Source organism: Neoarius graeffei, chromosome 20, assembly GCF_027579695.1.
Source record: "Neoarius graeffei isolate fNeoGra1 chromosome 20, fNeoGra1.pri, whole genome shotgun sequence".
NCBI lineage: Eukaryota > Metazoa > Chordata > Actinopteri > Siluriformes > Ariidae > Neoarius > Neoarius graeffei.
Window position 1 is genome coordinate 16,227,296 of NC_083588.1, and position 13,915 is coordinate 16,241,210.

Below are 13,915 nucleotides of genomic sequence, written 5' to 3' on the forward strand. Positions count from 1 at the left end.
AACAATATCTGAAGTGTTATTTGTAAAATAAAATATCTTGCTCTAGACTTTCAAACAATATTGTAAGATTTTATTTTAATTTTATCTAATAGTGGATGATACAATAATTACAAATGCTAACAGAATCGGCACATTCCAGTTGTAGCTGTAGTCATACAGTAATCATTCTTGTAATAATAATTTCAGTAAACGGTTAATGTTCAGTTCCCTCTTCATTTATTCTCTATTCAAAAGGCACAACTGAGTCACACAGGTTGATTAGTGTGTAACAGACAGGTAACAATTTTATCCAAAATAGTTTTTCCTGCATTGTCGATTCATTTCACATGCGTGCAGTTGTTGTAAAGTTCAGTGTGTGTTGTGTAGAACTCTCTTGAACTGTAGGTTCATTTCTACACTCTGGTTCCACGGTGACCTTTTGCACAAGACTGTGTTCCTTTGATAACCGAAACAAAGCTCCAGCATTATTATAATACTCTTTACAGCTTAATATACCCTAAATTATTAATTCCTCTGCTACTAGAGCTTTTCTTTCTGAATGCGTGTGCATATATTGGTGTTGTTATGGTTTTGTGGATTTATGATAATTATGGTGCTTCACCTATATAAAAAATCAACTGCATTCTGTCCTCTCCAAAATAAAATAAAGCTCCAGGCAAGTGGAATTGTTTTTCGAGGACTGAAAATAATTGGCCTTGCTATTTCAGTACTTTTGGAGAGGACTGTGTGCAAGACGTACACTATTCGTCTGTCAGTGTAGTCCTGTTTTTTTTCCCCCGCCATTCTGTGATTTTTGAAAAATTAGGTCTGTTCTTTTTTTCACAGCATGATGCCCATGGGTGGGATGATGCCACCTGGGCCAGGGATGCCTCCGATGATGCCAGGCATGCCACCAGGTGCCATAGTTAATTATCTTATTTATTTAGTTTATTATAATAGAAAAAAATGTCTTTAAGCTTGGTCTATATGAAATGCAACCTAATGTGACTTTATATAGGCTTAAATGTAAATTCTGACAGGCCTCTGATTTGTTGCAGGCATGCCCCCTCCTATTGGTCATCGTCCAGGTATGAACCACATGCCACAGGCCCCTGCCTCCACCACGTCAGGCATGATTCCAAGAGCAGCCACACCTGCAGCCACAGTGGCTGCTCCACAGCCTGCTGTCACCAAGCCCTTGTTTCCTAGCGCGGGACAGGTGTGGCCTTTCTTTGCTATATTTTTTTGAATAGAGATGTGGTCACCTAGCGTAGGTTATTAAAACTAAGATTCACATGTAGACGAAGAGTAATGCGCAGTATTCTAATCACGAGTTACAATTAAGATGAACGGTTAAGACTAATGTCAAGATTAGTAGCTCGTGCACGAACATCTGCCACTTTTCAAACACCTAGCAAAGGGTGCATGAAGGTACATTGTAGCTACACGCTGACTTGTGAGAGTATGAAACGCAATGATGCAGCTGTGTTGAGGGATTTTGCTCTTTGCTTTTTCTCCATGCTGCAGATGGGGTCTCGAGCTCCCAGCACAAGCTCAGCCTCCTCCAGTATGGACACTTTGTCAGCACCCTCTAAGCCGCTGTCGCAAGTATGCAGCAGCCTGCTGACCTAGTGAAACTAGGCTTTTACAAAACTATTCATGGCTAATAGCAGATATACTGGTGCACTTGTATGCACAATGCTTATCTGTAGAATCGTTATTCCCCAGTGTCTTCTAATCCTTTTTCACTGAGAAGGGTGCAGGTGCCTGATCTCAAATGGTGGGGTGGGGGGAACAAAACCCAAAACAAAAAAGACTGCCTGTTGAGAACTGAGAATTCAGGTTCTTTGTGGGTTTGCTGGTACTAGCACCTTGTCAGTCGAAAAACAGTAGCAGGTGCAGCCTTGGAGGACCACAGCACTGTGCAGTTTGGCTTCCCTGCTGTAAAAAAAAAATTGACGATATTGCAAATGCTTTTCATGAAGTAAGCTGTTTGGTGTCATGGCCCTCTAGGGCCAGACATGGTTAATAGGAATGCTTATCATGGATAGTGTTAGTTGTTTTGATGGTTCTGGCTCATTTGGACTCCTCTTCTGTGTGTTTAGCCTGTGCCTGGAGGAGCAGCAGCAGGCTCTTCTGCTGCTGCTCCCAAAGCCACATTCCCAGCCTACAGCCAGCCTGCGTCTTCTGCTGCCAGCGCAGGCAGCACTGTGGCTAAACCTGCCACCCCCATTACAAGTAAGCCTGCCACCCTCACCACTACCAGTGCAACCAGTAAGTTGATCCACCCTGATGAGGATATCTCTCTGGTAAGTGTCCAAATCTGGCTCCATCCTTGTAAAGTAAGTAATAAAATCAGAATGTAATATGTGGGTTACCAATTTAAGGAATGCTGTTCAATTTTAGGCATGTCCACTGTGTCTTAAATGTAGCTTGAACGGCAGGAAGTTGCTGTTATGCCTAATTGCACTTTGTATCCTTGTGTATATGTCAGGAGGAGCTGCGTGCTCAACTACCACGCTACCAGTGTAAGATTCCTAGCACAGGGCAGGCACACACAAACACTCCTCCTGTTGGGCCAATGGGAGGGGTGATGCCTGCTCAGCAGGGTGCTTCTTCACAACAGCCAGGAGCCAGGCATCCCATGCATGGTACAGTCCCTTTTTTGATATATACTCAGCAAAAATAAAAACTTGACACTCATTATTTTTCAAATAGTGTTTAGAAACTTTTCTTGAAAGAGTTCTTGTTGTGATTATGGTTAAATGCATTGTCAAGGGCATTACGTCACACATTCTACCATTCTACTGGTCGGGCCTACGTAGCACGTGCGAGAGCACTGCACGCTAAAATCATGTTTCCACGTGACACAAGTGACGTGACCTATTGATACACGTGCAGTTGATCTCACGGTAGCAGAGTAGAGTGTCATCTCAGAAAAACAAGGTTTTATGGTTAATTATTCGTTAATTTGCAATGCCACGACTGTCAAACATTCAGCGTGAACGTGCCATTGGCATGCTGAATACGGGAACATCCGTCACTGACGTTGCGAGGGTTATGGGATGCAGTCGACAGACCATCCATAATCTCCAGACACGTCTCCATCAAACTGGAACCACTGGAACCCTCCACAGAACTTGCAGGAGCTTGGTGCCATGTTGGTACAAATATGGCGGCGCATTCCCCAAGCTGTGTTCAGACGCATCATCCAATCCATGAGGAGACGTTGTATCGCAGTTGTGAACGCCCATGGAGGACACGCCCGATATTGACATGATTTCATTAAGTTGTGACTCAGTTTTTGATCGTGGAACCGATTCCATGACAAACATGATCTGTATGCTATAGCATCTTTAATGACAAGATAATTGAATACAATCGTTATTTCAAACCTATTTTCCAAAACGTTCAAATTATTGACTTTGAAACGAGTGTAAAGTTTTTATTTTTGTTGCGTTTACTTTGCATATGAAGTAGGAAATGAATATATGTAATTAATGTTATGAGCACAAGTTGGTCATTTATTACAATTTGTATTTTTTTTTTTTTTAGGGCCATATGGTACCCCATCCCAGGCAGTGCCTGGCTATGTCCCAGGGGCAATGTCACCTTATGGGCAAGGCCCCCCAATGGTTCCTCCTTTCCAGGGAGCTCCCCCAAGGCCACCCATGGCCATGAGGCCTCCTGTAATGTCCCAGGGAGGCCGTTATTGAAGCTCAAACACCAGTCTCCGATAGGTTTGGTGATTCAACCATTTTCTCATGAAGCCTAAGCATAATTGTAATTCAATTTGTCTAACAAGGGAAATGGAAAAAACAGCACTGGTTTACGCATGAAGCTTTTGAATTTTGCATAGTTTTTCTTTGGACCTCTAACATGTTGCCGATTCTATAGTGTGGCTTTTTTTTTCCCCCTATGTTCCGTTTAGGTTGTTAGAAGTGAAGTTTAGTAAATATGGTTCGTAATAATTTGAAGCGGCCGGAGTAACGTGAACAGTACTACACCGTTTTATCAAGGCAAGTCTTTGTAAACATACTACTGTAATAAACAAATTAAGCCTTCACAGCACCTTTAGGTGCTGTTGGACTTCATGTCCCCAGCTTTGCTTGGTGAGGGCTTCAGTTAGCTACAACTGTTTTTGTATGCCTGCTTATCCTTGCCTACACAGGAAATCATACAAATAATAGCTGATGTGAAAAGTGTCTGTATTATTATAATTGTAAACTGTAATAAACCTGTATTAAAATCTTAAGACTGTTTCTTCATGACAGAGGGAAGGATCTGTACAAAGGTTTGTACTGGCTGCAGTAATAATGTGAAAACACTGGAGTCATCTGTTCATGACGTCAATCTAGTCATCCACATTCGTTTTAAATAACTCGTACAATTGTCATTTAACACCTGGCTCAATGACGAGAACAAGGAAAAAAAAGAATATGGATGGCTTGTGTCTCTTGTCAAAATCAGTGTGTCATATTCATTGAAGTAAGTCATACACTGAGAGCTGAAATCACATTCATTGGGGGAAAGGGATAATCCTAGTGTGTGGTCTGGTTGGGGGGGCGGGGGGGGATGTAATTTGAAACAGAAGTACTTTGGACCTAGGTGGCTTTTGTGTGTTGCTAAACTGAGGATCTTTCTTCTCCCTGTAGTGATGCCATGGGACCGGCTGAGGTTGAGTCTCACTGGTGCCCTGTTCAGGCTGAGGCAAGTCTCATATTTTTCTCTTTAATTTCTTATGAGCGTGGGGGCCCTCACAGCCTTATGGCTGTTGGATTCCAACGTCCCCAAACTTGTAGCAAGTTTGGTGATGGCCCCTGTTGTTATTCACATCAGAGAAAACCTATAACTAACCTCTTCTGCTTTTGTTTTCCAAAGTGCAGAGGTGGGAACAAGTAACAAGTAAGTTTCAAGTCTTAATACTCAAGTCCGAAGTAAAGACACAAGAGTCCCAAACAAGTCAAAACGCGCTCCTTACCAAATTGAATCACACTTCAAAATTTAACACAGTAAATGTCGTGTATTAAAGGAACAGTCCACCGTACTTCCATAATGAACTATGCTCTTATCTGAATTGAGACGAGCTGATCCGTACCTCTCCGAGCTTTGCGCGACGTACTGTCACTCCTGTTAGCAATGTAGCTAGGCTCAGCATGGCCAATGGTATTTTTTGGGGCTGTAGTTAGATGCGACCAAACTCTTCCGCGTTTTTCCTGTTTACATAGGTTTATATGACCAGTGACATGAAACAAGTTCAGTTACACAAATTGAAACGTAGCGATTTTCTATGCTATGGAAAGCCCGCACTATAATGACAGGCGTACTAACACCTTCTGCGCGCTTCGACAGCACATTGATATCTGAGCTCTGTATCAATGCGCTGTCGAAGCGCGCAGAAGGTGTTAGTACGCCTGTCATTATAGTGCGGACTTTCCATAGCATAGAAAATCGCTACGTTTCAATTTGTGTAACTGAACTTGTTTCATGTCACTGGTCATATAAACCTATGTAAACAGGAAAAACGCGGAAGAGTTTGGTCACATCTAACTACAGCCCCAAAAAAATACCATTGGCCATGCTGAGCCTAGCTACATTGCTAACAGGAGTGACAGCGCGTCTGACTGCGTCTGACTGACTGGGAGGTCGCGCAAAGCTCGGAGAGGTACAGAACAGCTTGTCTCAATTCAGATAAGAGCATATTTCATTATGGAAGTACGGTGGACTGTTCCTTTAAAGCCATGGTAATATATTTGACCGTTGTTAACATTAAACCCCACAAAAAAAGACAAACTGATCCTAAAGTCGTCTAAACAAATTTTGTTTGATATGCAGTTGACCTTGCAGTGCTACATGGCATTATTAGCCTTCCCTTCACAAAGTCCAGAAAATAAACCTTTGTACTTTCCACAAACCTATAATGTGCACCATGCACATTAAAATATTGCTCTGGGGTGTCAAACTCGAGTCCTGGTGGGATATTTTTTGTCTTCTCGCACACCAAATATAGTCCCTGAAAGTCGTGTCCAAAATCACTCCCTCCTCGCTGTATAGTGGACTACGTGGTGAGTTTGCCATTTTGTAGTGCTGTCCGAATGTACAGTGAGAATCCTATATAGTGTACTACCGATGGTCACTAACCAAGCAGTATATCCCATCATGCATTGCGGTCGCGCTGAAAGAAATCGAATCAAAAGCCTCAAATTTGATTTAATAAAAGGCAGCGGCAAAGAAGAAAGTATTCAGCCTTAATTTTAAAGATCTGAAAAGTGCAGCAAGCACAAAGTACTTTGTATTTATTAATGCGGGAAATACGCTCAGGATAATTATTTTGAAAACCCACTGATCTGGCACGTTTTAATTGTGTGATGGAGTAGTAGTGTCAGGGTTTTTTTTTTTTTTTTTTTTTAGACCAATGAGCTCACTCTATGGTCCTCATGTATAGATAGTGGTTTTGGACACGGATGGAATTACCCAATTAGTTTATTCAAATGTGTTTTAAATATAGATGAAATGCTTAAACATTGCAGCCCACCATGACTGGAGTCCGACACCCCTGATATACAGACGTGTTCAAATAAATAACAGTGCATTCAAAAAGTGAACAAAATGAAACATTTTTAATAGCTTTTATTTCCATATTGCAAATGTAGTGGAAACATTACACATTCGATTCCAAAACATTATCAAGTCTGCGTTATTCTTTTACAGGCAGTAAAGGAGAGGAATATTAAAAAAAAAAGCAGTATCGACAGTTCTCTCTTCAAACTGAAAAAAAGATTTAGTTGCATCAAGCCAGCCAACTTGTGCACCTTTTTAAGATGACGAACTACATTCCACAGTTCCTGTCAATTTTTGGGGTTTTCTATTCAGGCCTTTTTGTCTGGAACCAAGATATTGCTTGCGTGTTTGGGGTCGTTGTCTTGTTGAAGCACCCATTTCAGGGGCATTTTTGCGCTACCGTGCTTCAAACCTGGTATGCACTAAACCGAAAAAGAAAGTTTTACTCATCAGTCCACAGAATGTTATGCCATTTCTCTTCAGGCCAATCAATTAATGTTCTTTTGGCAAGTTTTAACCAATTCTGAACATGCAGGGTCCCCCCCCCCCCCAACAATGGTGCTTTACAGGGGCTTCTTCGTGATTAGCTTTGCTTTGATCAAACGTCTTCTAAAATTATCTGAGAGTACTGTCAAGGCCAATTTATGCTGACAACGCAGTCCTCGCAGATGGCGTCGCAGATAGCATCTGTGTAGCCCCCCTACCTTCGCAGACGCTCTGCGTGCACCTCCCAAAAATTGTGACCACCGCAGAAGCCTTGCAGACAGCGTCGCAGACAAGAGGGCTCTGATTGGTCCACTCTGCATCCGCTGTACACGCACTTCTGCTTCACGACCGCCATTTTTAAAAACACGAGTGAAGATGGAGCAGCACGAAGAACGGTTGATCGAGGAAGTGAGGAAGTACGGACATCTATACGACTCCAGTTCTAGTCATTATAAGTAACCGGAGGATAAACACTCCACTAACCACACCCACCAACTACTCCTAGCGACTTCGCGCCCCCTTGCGTTGTGGCGGTGAATAACATCGCGCACGCCTATTACTCCCCGCTCAACGATAAATTACAACTGTCTGCGAAAAGCTATCTGCGAAAGCCTTGTTGCAAGAGCATGCAGAGGCCTTCAGTCAGATCACCTTTGATCTTTCTGGAAGAGGTGATTAGCTGAATCGTTGCCGTTTTGGGGTTTTGTTGCACTTCCTCCCCCCCAATCAAATTATGTTGTGCCTCTGAACATCATTTGGAACGCCCTGTTTTACTTCGTAGTTCAGAAGGAAGTACATTTTATAACAAACTATTGAAACATTTGCTTCCCTTCTCCCTTAATGACTTTTTTTTTCACAGAATGAATGAGTCAAATACTCAGAATGAGCAGCGTGCATGTCATGACAATTGGGTCTGTTTCTATTCCACTACAATGAATGACAGTGGTTCGTCAGGTTACTGATGATGTACTGCTATTTTTTTGAACACTAGTATTTATCAACACTACCCAGTTGATAAATAGCTTCTCTTCAGTAAAAAAAAAAAGTAGTAGTTCTATCAAGTTCAGGAAATGTGGTTAAAATAATAGCTTTCCAACACTGCCAGCATACAAATGTAGATAAATTATTAATAACTAACTTACCCCTGGATTGCTATAATCCTTCTTGTGTATATAAATTTGAACACAACTGTATGTAGGTCTGTTGTTCTTCGTGTAGCCTTTAAGGCCAAATGAGATTGACTAATGCTTATCCATAATGTTTAAGTGCACTTAAAAGTTGTTAATTCTTGGTAGGTAGATTGTTTCAACCTGCTCAAGAGTATTTAAACATTGGTGTTAGTCAAGTTGCAACTCGACCTACAAATAATGAGTCCACACTTTGGCAAAAGTGATACCTGGTTCACCAAGTTGGTGTTATTAGACCCCTCATATACATCAGGGCTCGACGTTAACTTTTAAACCCACAGAATAGTTGTGAAGTGCAACATAAAATGATCACACATTCGAGTTGAAGTTTGTATGAAGAAAAAACAATAGGGCGTCTAGACTTTTTTGAACAGTACTGTGTTTGAGAATATTTATATATTGGGGTTTTTTGTTATCCACCTTTTGAGTTTAAAACTATTTAGGTTGTGGGTGTTTTATACAGACCTGGCAACCTGCATCAGTGCAGCTGGTCTGTCATGACAAACAAAGCTCTCTCTGCTCTGAATCTGTTCTTTCAGAATTTGTTGAGCTTTTTTATGCCCAAGTTGTTTGAAACCAGTCTGTGTTGAATAAGGAAGCAATTTCACCTTTTAATAAACTCAAACACTTTCATGCAGGAGCTAACTCGAAAAAAAAATGAGATTCTTAAGTAAACACTTCCATCCTCCCTTCTGACTTTAAATATAATCGTGAATTTCTCTGGAGTTTTCAGGCTGAGCTGTCTTCATGTTCTTGGAGACAGTAATGCCTTTTATCTGTTTAAACAAGCAAAAACATCATGGATAAGGGGTCTATAAAATAACGGCAGATATGTAGTGAGGGACGCTTTTAGGAACTAAAATCAAAGAGCCTCATTAAGCATTGGCCGGGGCAAGTTAATGTCGAGCCCTGCACATAAGTAAAATATACAGGGTTGGTCAAAATTATGTTAACACTTAAATGGTAGAAACCCATCGGCTCTCTAGTGGAAGCTCATCAACGGCGTTCTGCTGCCGCGGCTCACCACACATTCAGGAGAAAAATAATCCATTAGTGTTCACATAATTTTGACTAACCCTGTTGTGGAACAGGAACTGATATGCAGCAAAAATCTAAAGCATGAAAGGAATACTGAGTGTACATGAGCAATTTCTTTCACATCAGATACTGATCATCTCAGGTTAGCCTTTTAAAATGTAAGTTTTTGACCCAAATCTTTCCTAAATGGTTTGCCTTCGACTCACCGTGGACCAGAGCAATTTTACATGATCTATTAACAGAATTGTGTCCGAATTGAATTGAAATCTCCTTTGTACTATTAGTGGGATAGATTGTCAGCAGTAAATTCGTTGTTGCTTCGAGACCTGAAGACAAACTTAAATTGGCTCCGTTTTGATGCTTTTGCTCATGCTTTAAATTTTTGTTCTCAAAATAAACGTGCTGCTTTCCTTTATTGCTGTTATGTTGCATGTCTGTAAACTTGCACACACTTGGTACTTCCATCACTTCAGAAGTAGTCTTCATTGTGTGATGTCCTCGGCTCCAGTGGTACAATGTGGATAAGTAACAATTTAAAACGTTATTTTAATGGATAATAATGAAAATGCTATTACATTTCAGAATTGTGTATTTGTAACTTAATGTAAAATGGGGTTTTTAATACAAACACTGGTTTATCATTCATTGTTTTCCTCTATCAGTGAAATAAAGTATACATAAAGACTGCATTGTATGTGGGGTTTTTTTTGGACTGTTTGTCAACGAGATGCCAAAATTTTGGGTTCATTATGGTATGGTAGAAGAGTAATGGTACTAGTTTAGTACCAACGCTATAAATATTCATGAATTCGTTTAAGGAGAACTGAAGTCATTTTTAAACTTGCTTTATTTCTTAACATTCAATTTTGGTTTTAGTAACCTTATATCGTGACTCGTATTGGCAACTAATTGCAATTAAATATTATACTTATTGGCCTATTCGGTTTTTAGCCATGCTGAAGTTAGTTCGTTTGCCCCACGGCAGGCATCGTGCGATCTTCGCAAGATTTTGAAAACTGTTTTCCAAACAAAATATTGCACAAAAACAAGTTTCAATGATTACATCAGCATTCAAGAGGGCGTGTGTGCACCTTTTGACAACATTGGCAGATGTTACCGTGTCCGAAATCTCTTCCTACTCAGTGCACTCAAAATATCCCATCATGCGTTGTGGTTGCGCTGAAAGAAATCAAATTAAAAGGCTCAAATTTGATTTAAAAGAACTGAAAGATGCAGGTGCTTTGTATTGATTAATGTAGGAAATACACTCAGTATAATATGGATTTATCACAAAAATACATGCATGCATTTATTTTGAAAACCCTGATCCGTCACGTTTTAATTGTGCGACAGATTAGTGTCAAAGCACTTTTTTTTTTTTCCATTTTACCAATGAGCTCACGATACAGGGCGGCACGGTGGTGTAGTGGTTAGCGCTGTCGCCTCACAGCAAGAAGGTCTGGGTTCGAGCCCCGTGGCCGGCGAGGGCCTTTCTGTGCGGAGTTTGCATGTTCTCCCCGTGGGTTTCCTCCGGGTGCTCCGGTTTCCCCCACAGTCCAAAGACATGCAGGTTAGGTTAACTGGTGACTCTAAATTGACCGTAGGTGTGAATGGTTGTCTGTGTCTATGTGTCAGCCCTGTGATGACCTGGCGACTTGTCCAGGGTGTACCCCGCCTTTTGCCCGTAGTCAGCTGGGATAGGCTCCAGCTTGCCTGCGACCCTGTAGAACAGGATAAAGCGGCTACAGATGATATGAGCTCACGATACAAGTCCTCTATATAGTAATCCCCTCTATAGGGAGTAGTAAGCGATTTCAGACATGGGCTTGGTCACTTTGATTTCCGCTGTACGTTTTACTTCCGTCCCGCCCAGGACTCAACGAATCTCATTTACGCCCATATTACATAGCATATTTCAAACACTCAACTTGCTATAACAGTGACAAAATAGCGATCAAAGATGCATTTCTATATTTAATAACACGAGAGAAATAGAATTGATAAAGAATTTGCCTTCAGTTCTCGTTTAAGGAGTAGACTGCTAAATAGGCTAAGACGACTACCGGCAGCCCTGGCACACCCCTCATCGTAGCTGGCTGTTGGTTAGCTCAATTCAGGACAAGAAATATTGTGAATGAGCTAACCTTGGAGAAAGTTCAGTACCGATCATTTTGACACTACTTTTCAATTTATTTGTGATCGTCTTGCACACTTTCTGGAATTCTTTGTACAAATTGGGATGTATGTGCATCAAATGTTTCATCAGGTAAGACATTGCCTCTTCCTGCCACACCTGACCTGGTGCACCATTTGCACGAAGGTGTAGAAGAAGAGGACGACTCCTCTCAACTGTCCCTTGCCCTAAAATCAAATTATCCCCACATCTCACTCAGTGAGCTTTGTTTCTCTTCAAGGTTCAGTAATCTATAGCATCTTGCCAAACTCAGCTCGATAACTTGAAGCAGTCTCGAGAGCTCTTGCACAGTTATGGTACATTTCATGCCAAATACAGAGGCTTACATAGAAAAACAACTGCTGGTCGTCTTGTGTGAATTTGGGGTAAGATGGCAGCTCATGTGCGTGATGCAAGTCTAACTTGATGGTGTCACCAAATGCCGCAAGAGCATCAAAACGACTAGAGGTCATTAATTTGACCAATCAGAGTAAAGTTGAAGTCAAGGCAGCTTTATAATGATGCAATTTGGTGGCAACCAATCTGAATTTAGAAGTGCTTCGTCCTAAAGAATCCTAGTGAACACAGTTGCATACATTTTTGGTTCTGTTCAAACCATTCCCAAGTTGCCTGCCATGGAGGAGAATTTGACAATTGCGATGGTGGGTTTCCACATTATGAGGTGCCATTCAGGGACGTAAATGAAAATCAAAGCAGAGACCAAGGTGTTAAACTCTTGGTGTTCCAAGTGAGTTGGTATATTGTGTGAAAATAGGAGGGAACTACCTGTTAACTAGTACCATAGCATACAAAAGAGTAGCTGTTTACTTGCATGTTACTTGAATGATGGAAACAGCTGAAGCAAGGTCAGAAAAGCAAATCTAGCTATGTTTACTGATTATTTTGTAGTGTGGTAGTTTTTAGAATTAAAAGTGGTAGGCGGTACTCACCTGTCAAAAGCGGTAACTACCCCCTGAAATCGGTAGAGTTGGCAAGTATGTAGTCATCTCACTATCCCTCAGATAGCAATGAAAGTCTGTCAAATCAATTTTCTATCATGGTGCTTTACAGTTTATTCTTAATTCACCCATCTTGGAAAAACTCTCCACATGAGCAGTGGCTAAGGGAAGTACTCTATGAATACAGATAAACTTAGAAACATTTGCATAAGTCACCAATAGTCACCAATAGACTCAGCATCACTTGCTGGTTAGGGTCAAGGATATCTGGAGTAGTACCACCTTTCTGGGTGGCCTTGATACACCTGGCATCCCAGTCTGGTCTCCCCATGTCCACCATCATGTGACGCGTAAAACATGGCCTCCCACACGATGAAGACCATCCACAGTGGCCATCAGCGCTGCCCGTTGTGTCACAGAATCGCAGCAGATCTAGGGGACTCCAATAAAAAAAATCCCAACACTCAGTTGGATAGTGGCGGTGTATGGAGTTGTGACCCCATCACCTTACCTTTTCTCGCATTGTACACGCTATGGAAGGCTTTACCTTCGAAAGATCACTCGAATGTTATGTGCAGCCCTGATGATCAGCTGGTAGAGCTATGTACCAAATGAAGATTTATATAGTACCCTCCCCAAAATTTCTGACAAGGTGGTGTGGCAGACTTGGGATTGTGGGCCACTGCTTCAGGCACAAGAATGTACCTGCTGGCGAACTTGCGCTGTGGGAGCCTCTCCACGGTTGCAGAAGTCGAGGTCGTCCCCACGCAACCTTCATCGACACCCTGGAAAGGTGCTGTTAGTACTGCTGAGCTAGCCATGGCTGATCGACAGGATTGGGGCTCCAGGCGTATGACAAGGCTGAGGCCGCCGTGAGCTGCTGTAGGATGGTTGCTGAACTATGGATTCTTCTCAAATCTTTTGCAAGGCACTACAAAAAGGTTTTCGACAGTGGCCTGGAAGTTGAGCTTGCCATTTTAGCATTTTTTTTTTTTTGTACTTGGGCCAGAGCACAAAACTGCTTTCACTGAGCTGACAAGCTAACTGGCAGTTGATTCAGATGACGTTTTGTAATTACTCTTAACGTCATACTCCTTAATTGGAGTGGAAGGTGAGGGTTAGGGAGGATTCTCGAGATTGTGATTGCAATACTGTTCCTTTCAAAAAATGACCACGGGCTGTAGTTTAGACACCCATAGGACCTCCGGGTGAAACCTGGCCTGAAATTCAATACCTGTAAGTGATCTGATACATGCTGCTTTACCAAAAGAAGAAATAAAACAGTATGTATACAGTTCTTAAGAAGACTGAATGAACGCCGTCATGAGAGTAAATCCAGAGTCAGCTTAAGGCCTCACTAATTCAGTTACATAATTTAATGCTGACCGTGAGTTGGCCTAGTGATTAGCGTGTCTGCCTCTCGACTGGGGGATCGCGAGTTCTACTTGTGGTCAGGTCATACCAAAGACCATCATAAAAATGGTCTGCAATACAGATGTGAGTCAAACTCTTGCGGTTACCAGAGGACTAGC

At 41.7% G+C, this 13,915-nt stretch overlaps 1 protein-coding gene and 1 long non-coding RNA gene across 6 annotated transcripts in view; both read left to right on the forward strand.

Annotated features, from left to right (window-relative positions):
- znf207a (zinc finger protein 207, a) overlaps nt 1-4,653 on the forward strand; it is a 31,331-nt gene extending 26,678 nt beyond the window's left edge. The window contains exons 6-12 of one of the 5 annotated variants that reach the window (XM_060901339.1): nt 826-896; nt 1,038-1,198; nt 1,507-1,587; nt 2,085-2,288; nt 2,474-2,630; nt 3,535-3,719; nt 4,635-4,653. In XM_060901339.1, the coding sequence (XP_060757322.1) occupies nt 826-896; nt 1,038-1,198; nt 1,507-1,587; nt 2,085-2,288; nt 2,474-2,630; nt 3,535-3,695 (835 nt within the window). In that variant the 3' untranslated portion in view covers nt 3,696-3,719; nt 4,635-4,653. Of the gene's footprint in view, nt 1-825; nt 897-1,037; nt 1,199-1,506; nt 1,588-2,084; nt 2,289-2,473; nt 2,631-3,534; nt 4,235-4,634 lie in introns of those variants that run through there. The other 4 variants (XM_060901338.1, XM_060901337.1, XM_060901335.1 and 1 more) reach the window with 4 other exon arrangements.
- A 43-nt stretch (nt 4,654-4,696) lies between these two features.
- LOC132868453 (uncharacterized) lies at nt 4,697-9,938 on the forward strand. The gene is made up of 2 exons (XR_009650834.1): nt 4,697-4,884; nt 6,691-9,938. It is a non-coding gene; the product is annotated as an uncharacterized LOC132868453 (long non-coding RNA).
- The last annotated feature ends 3,977 nt before the right edge of the window (nt 9,939-13,915 follow it).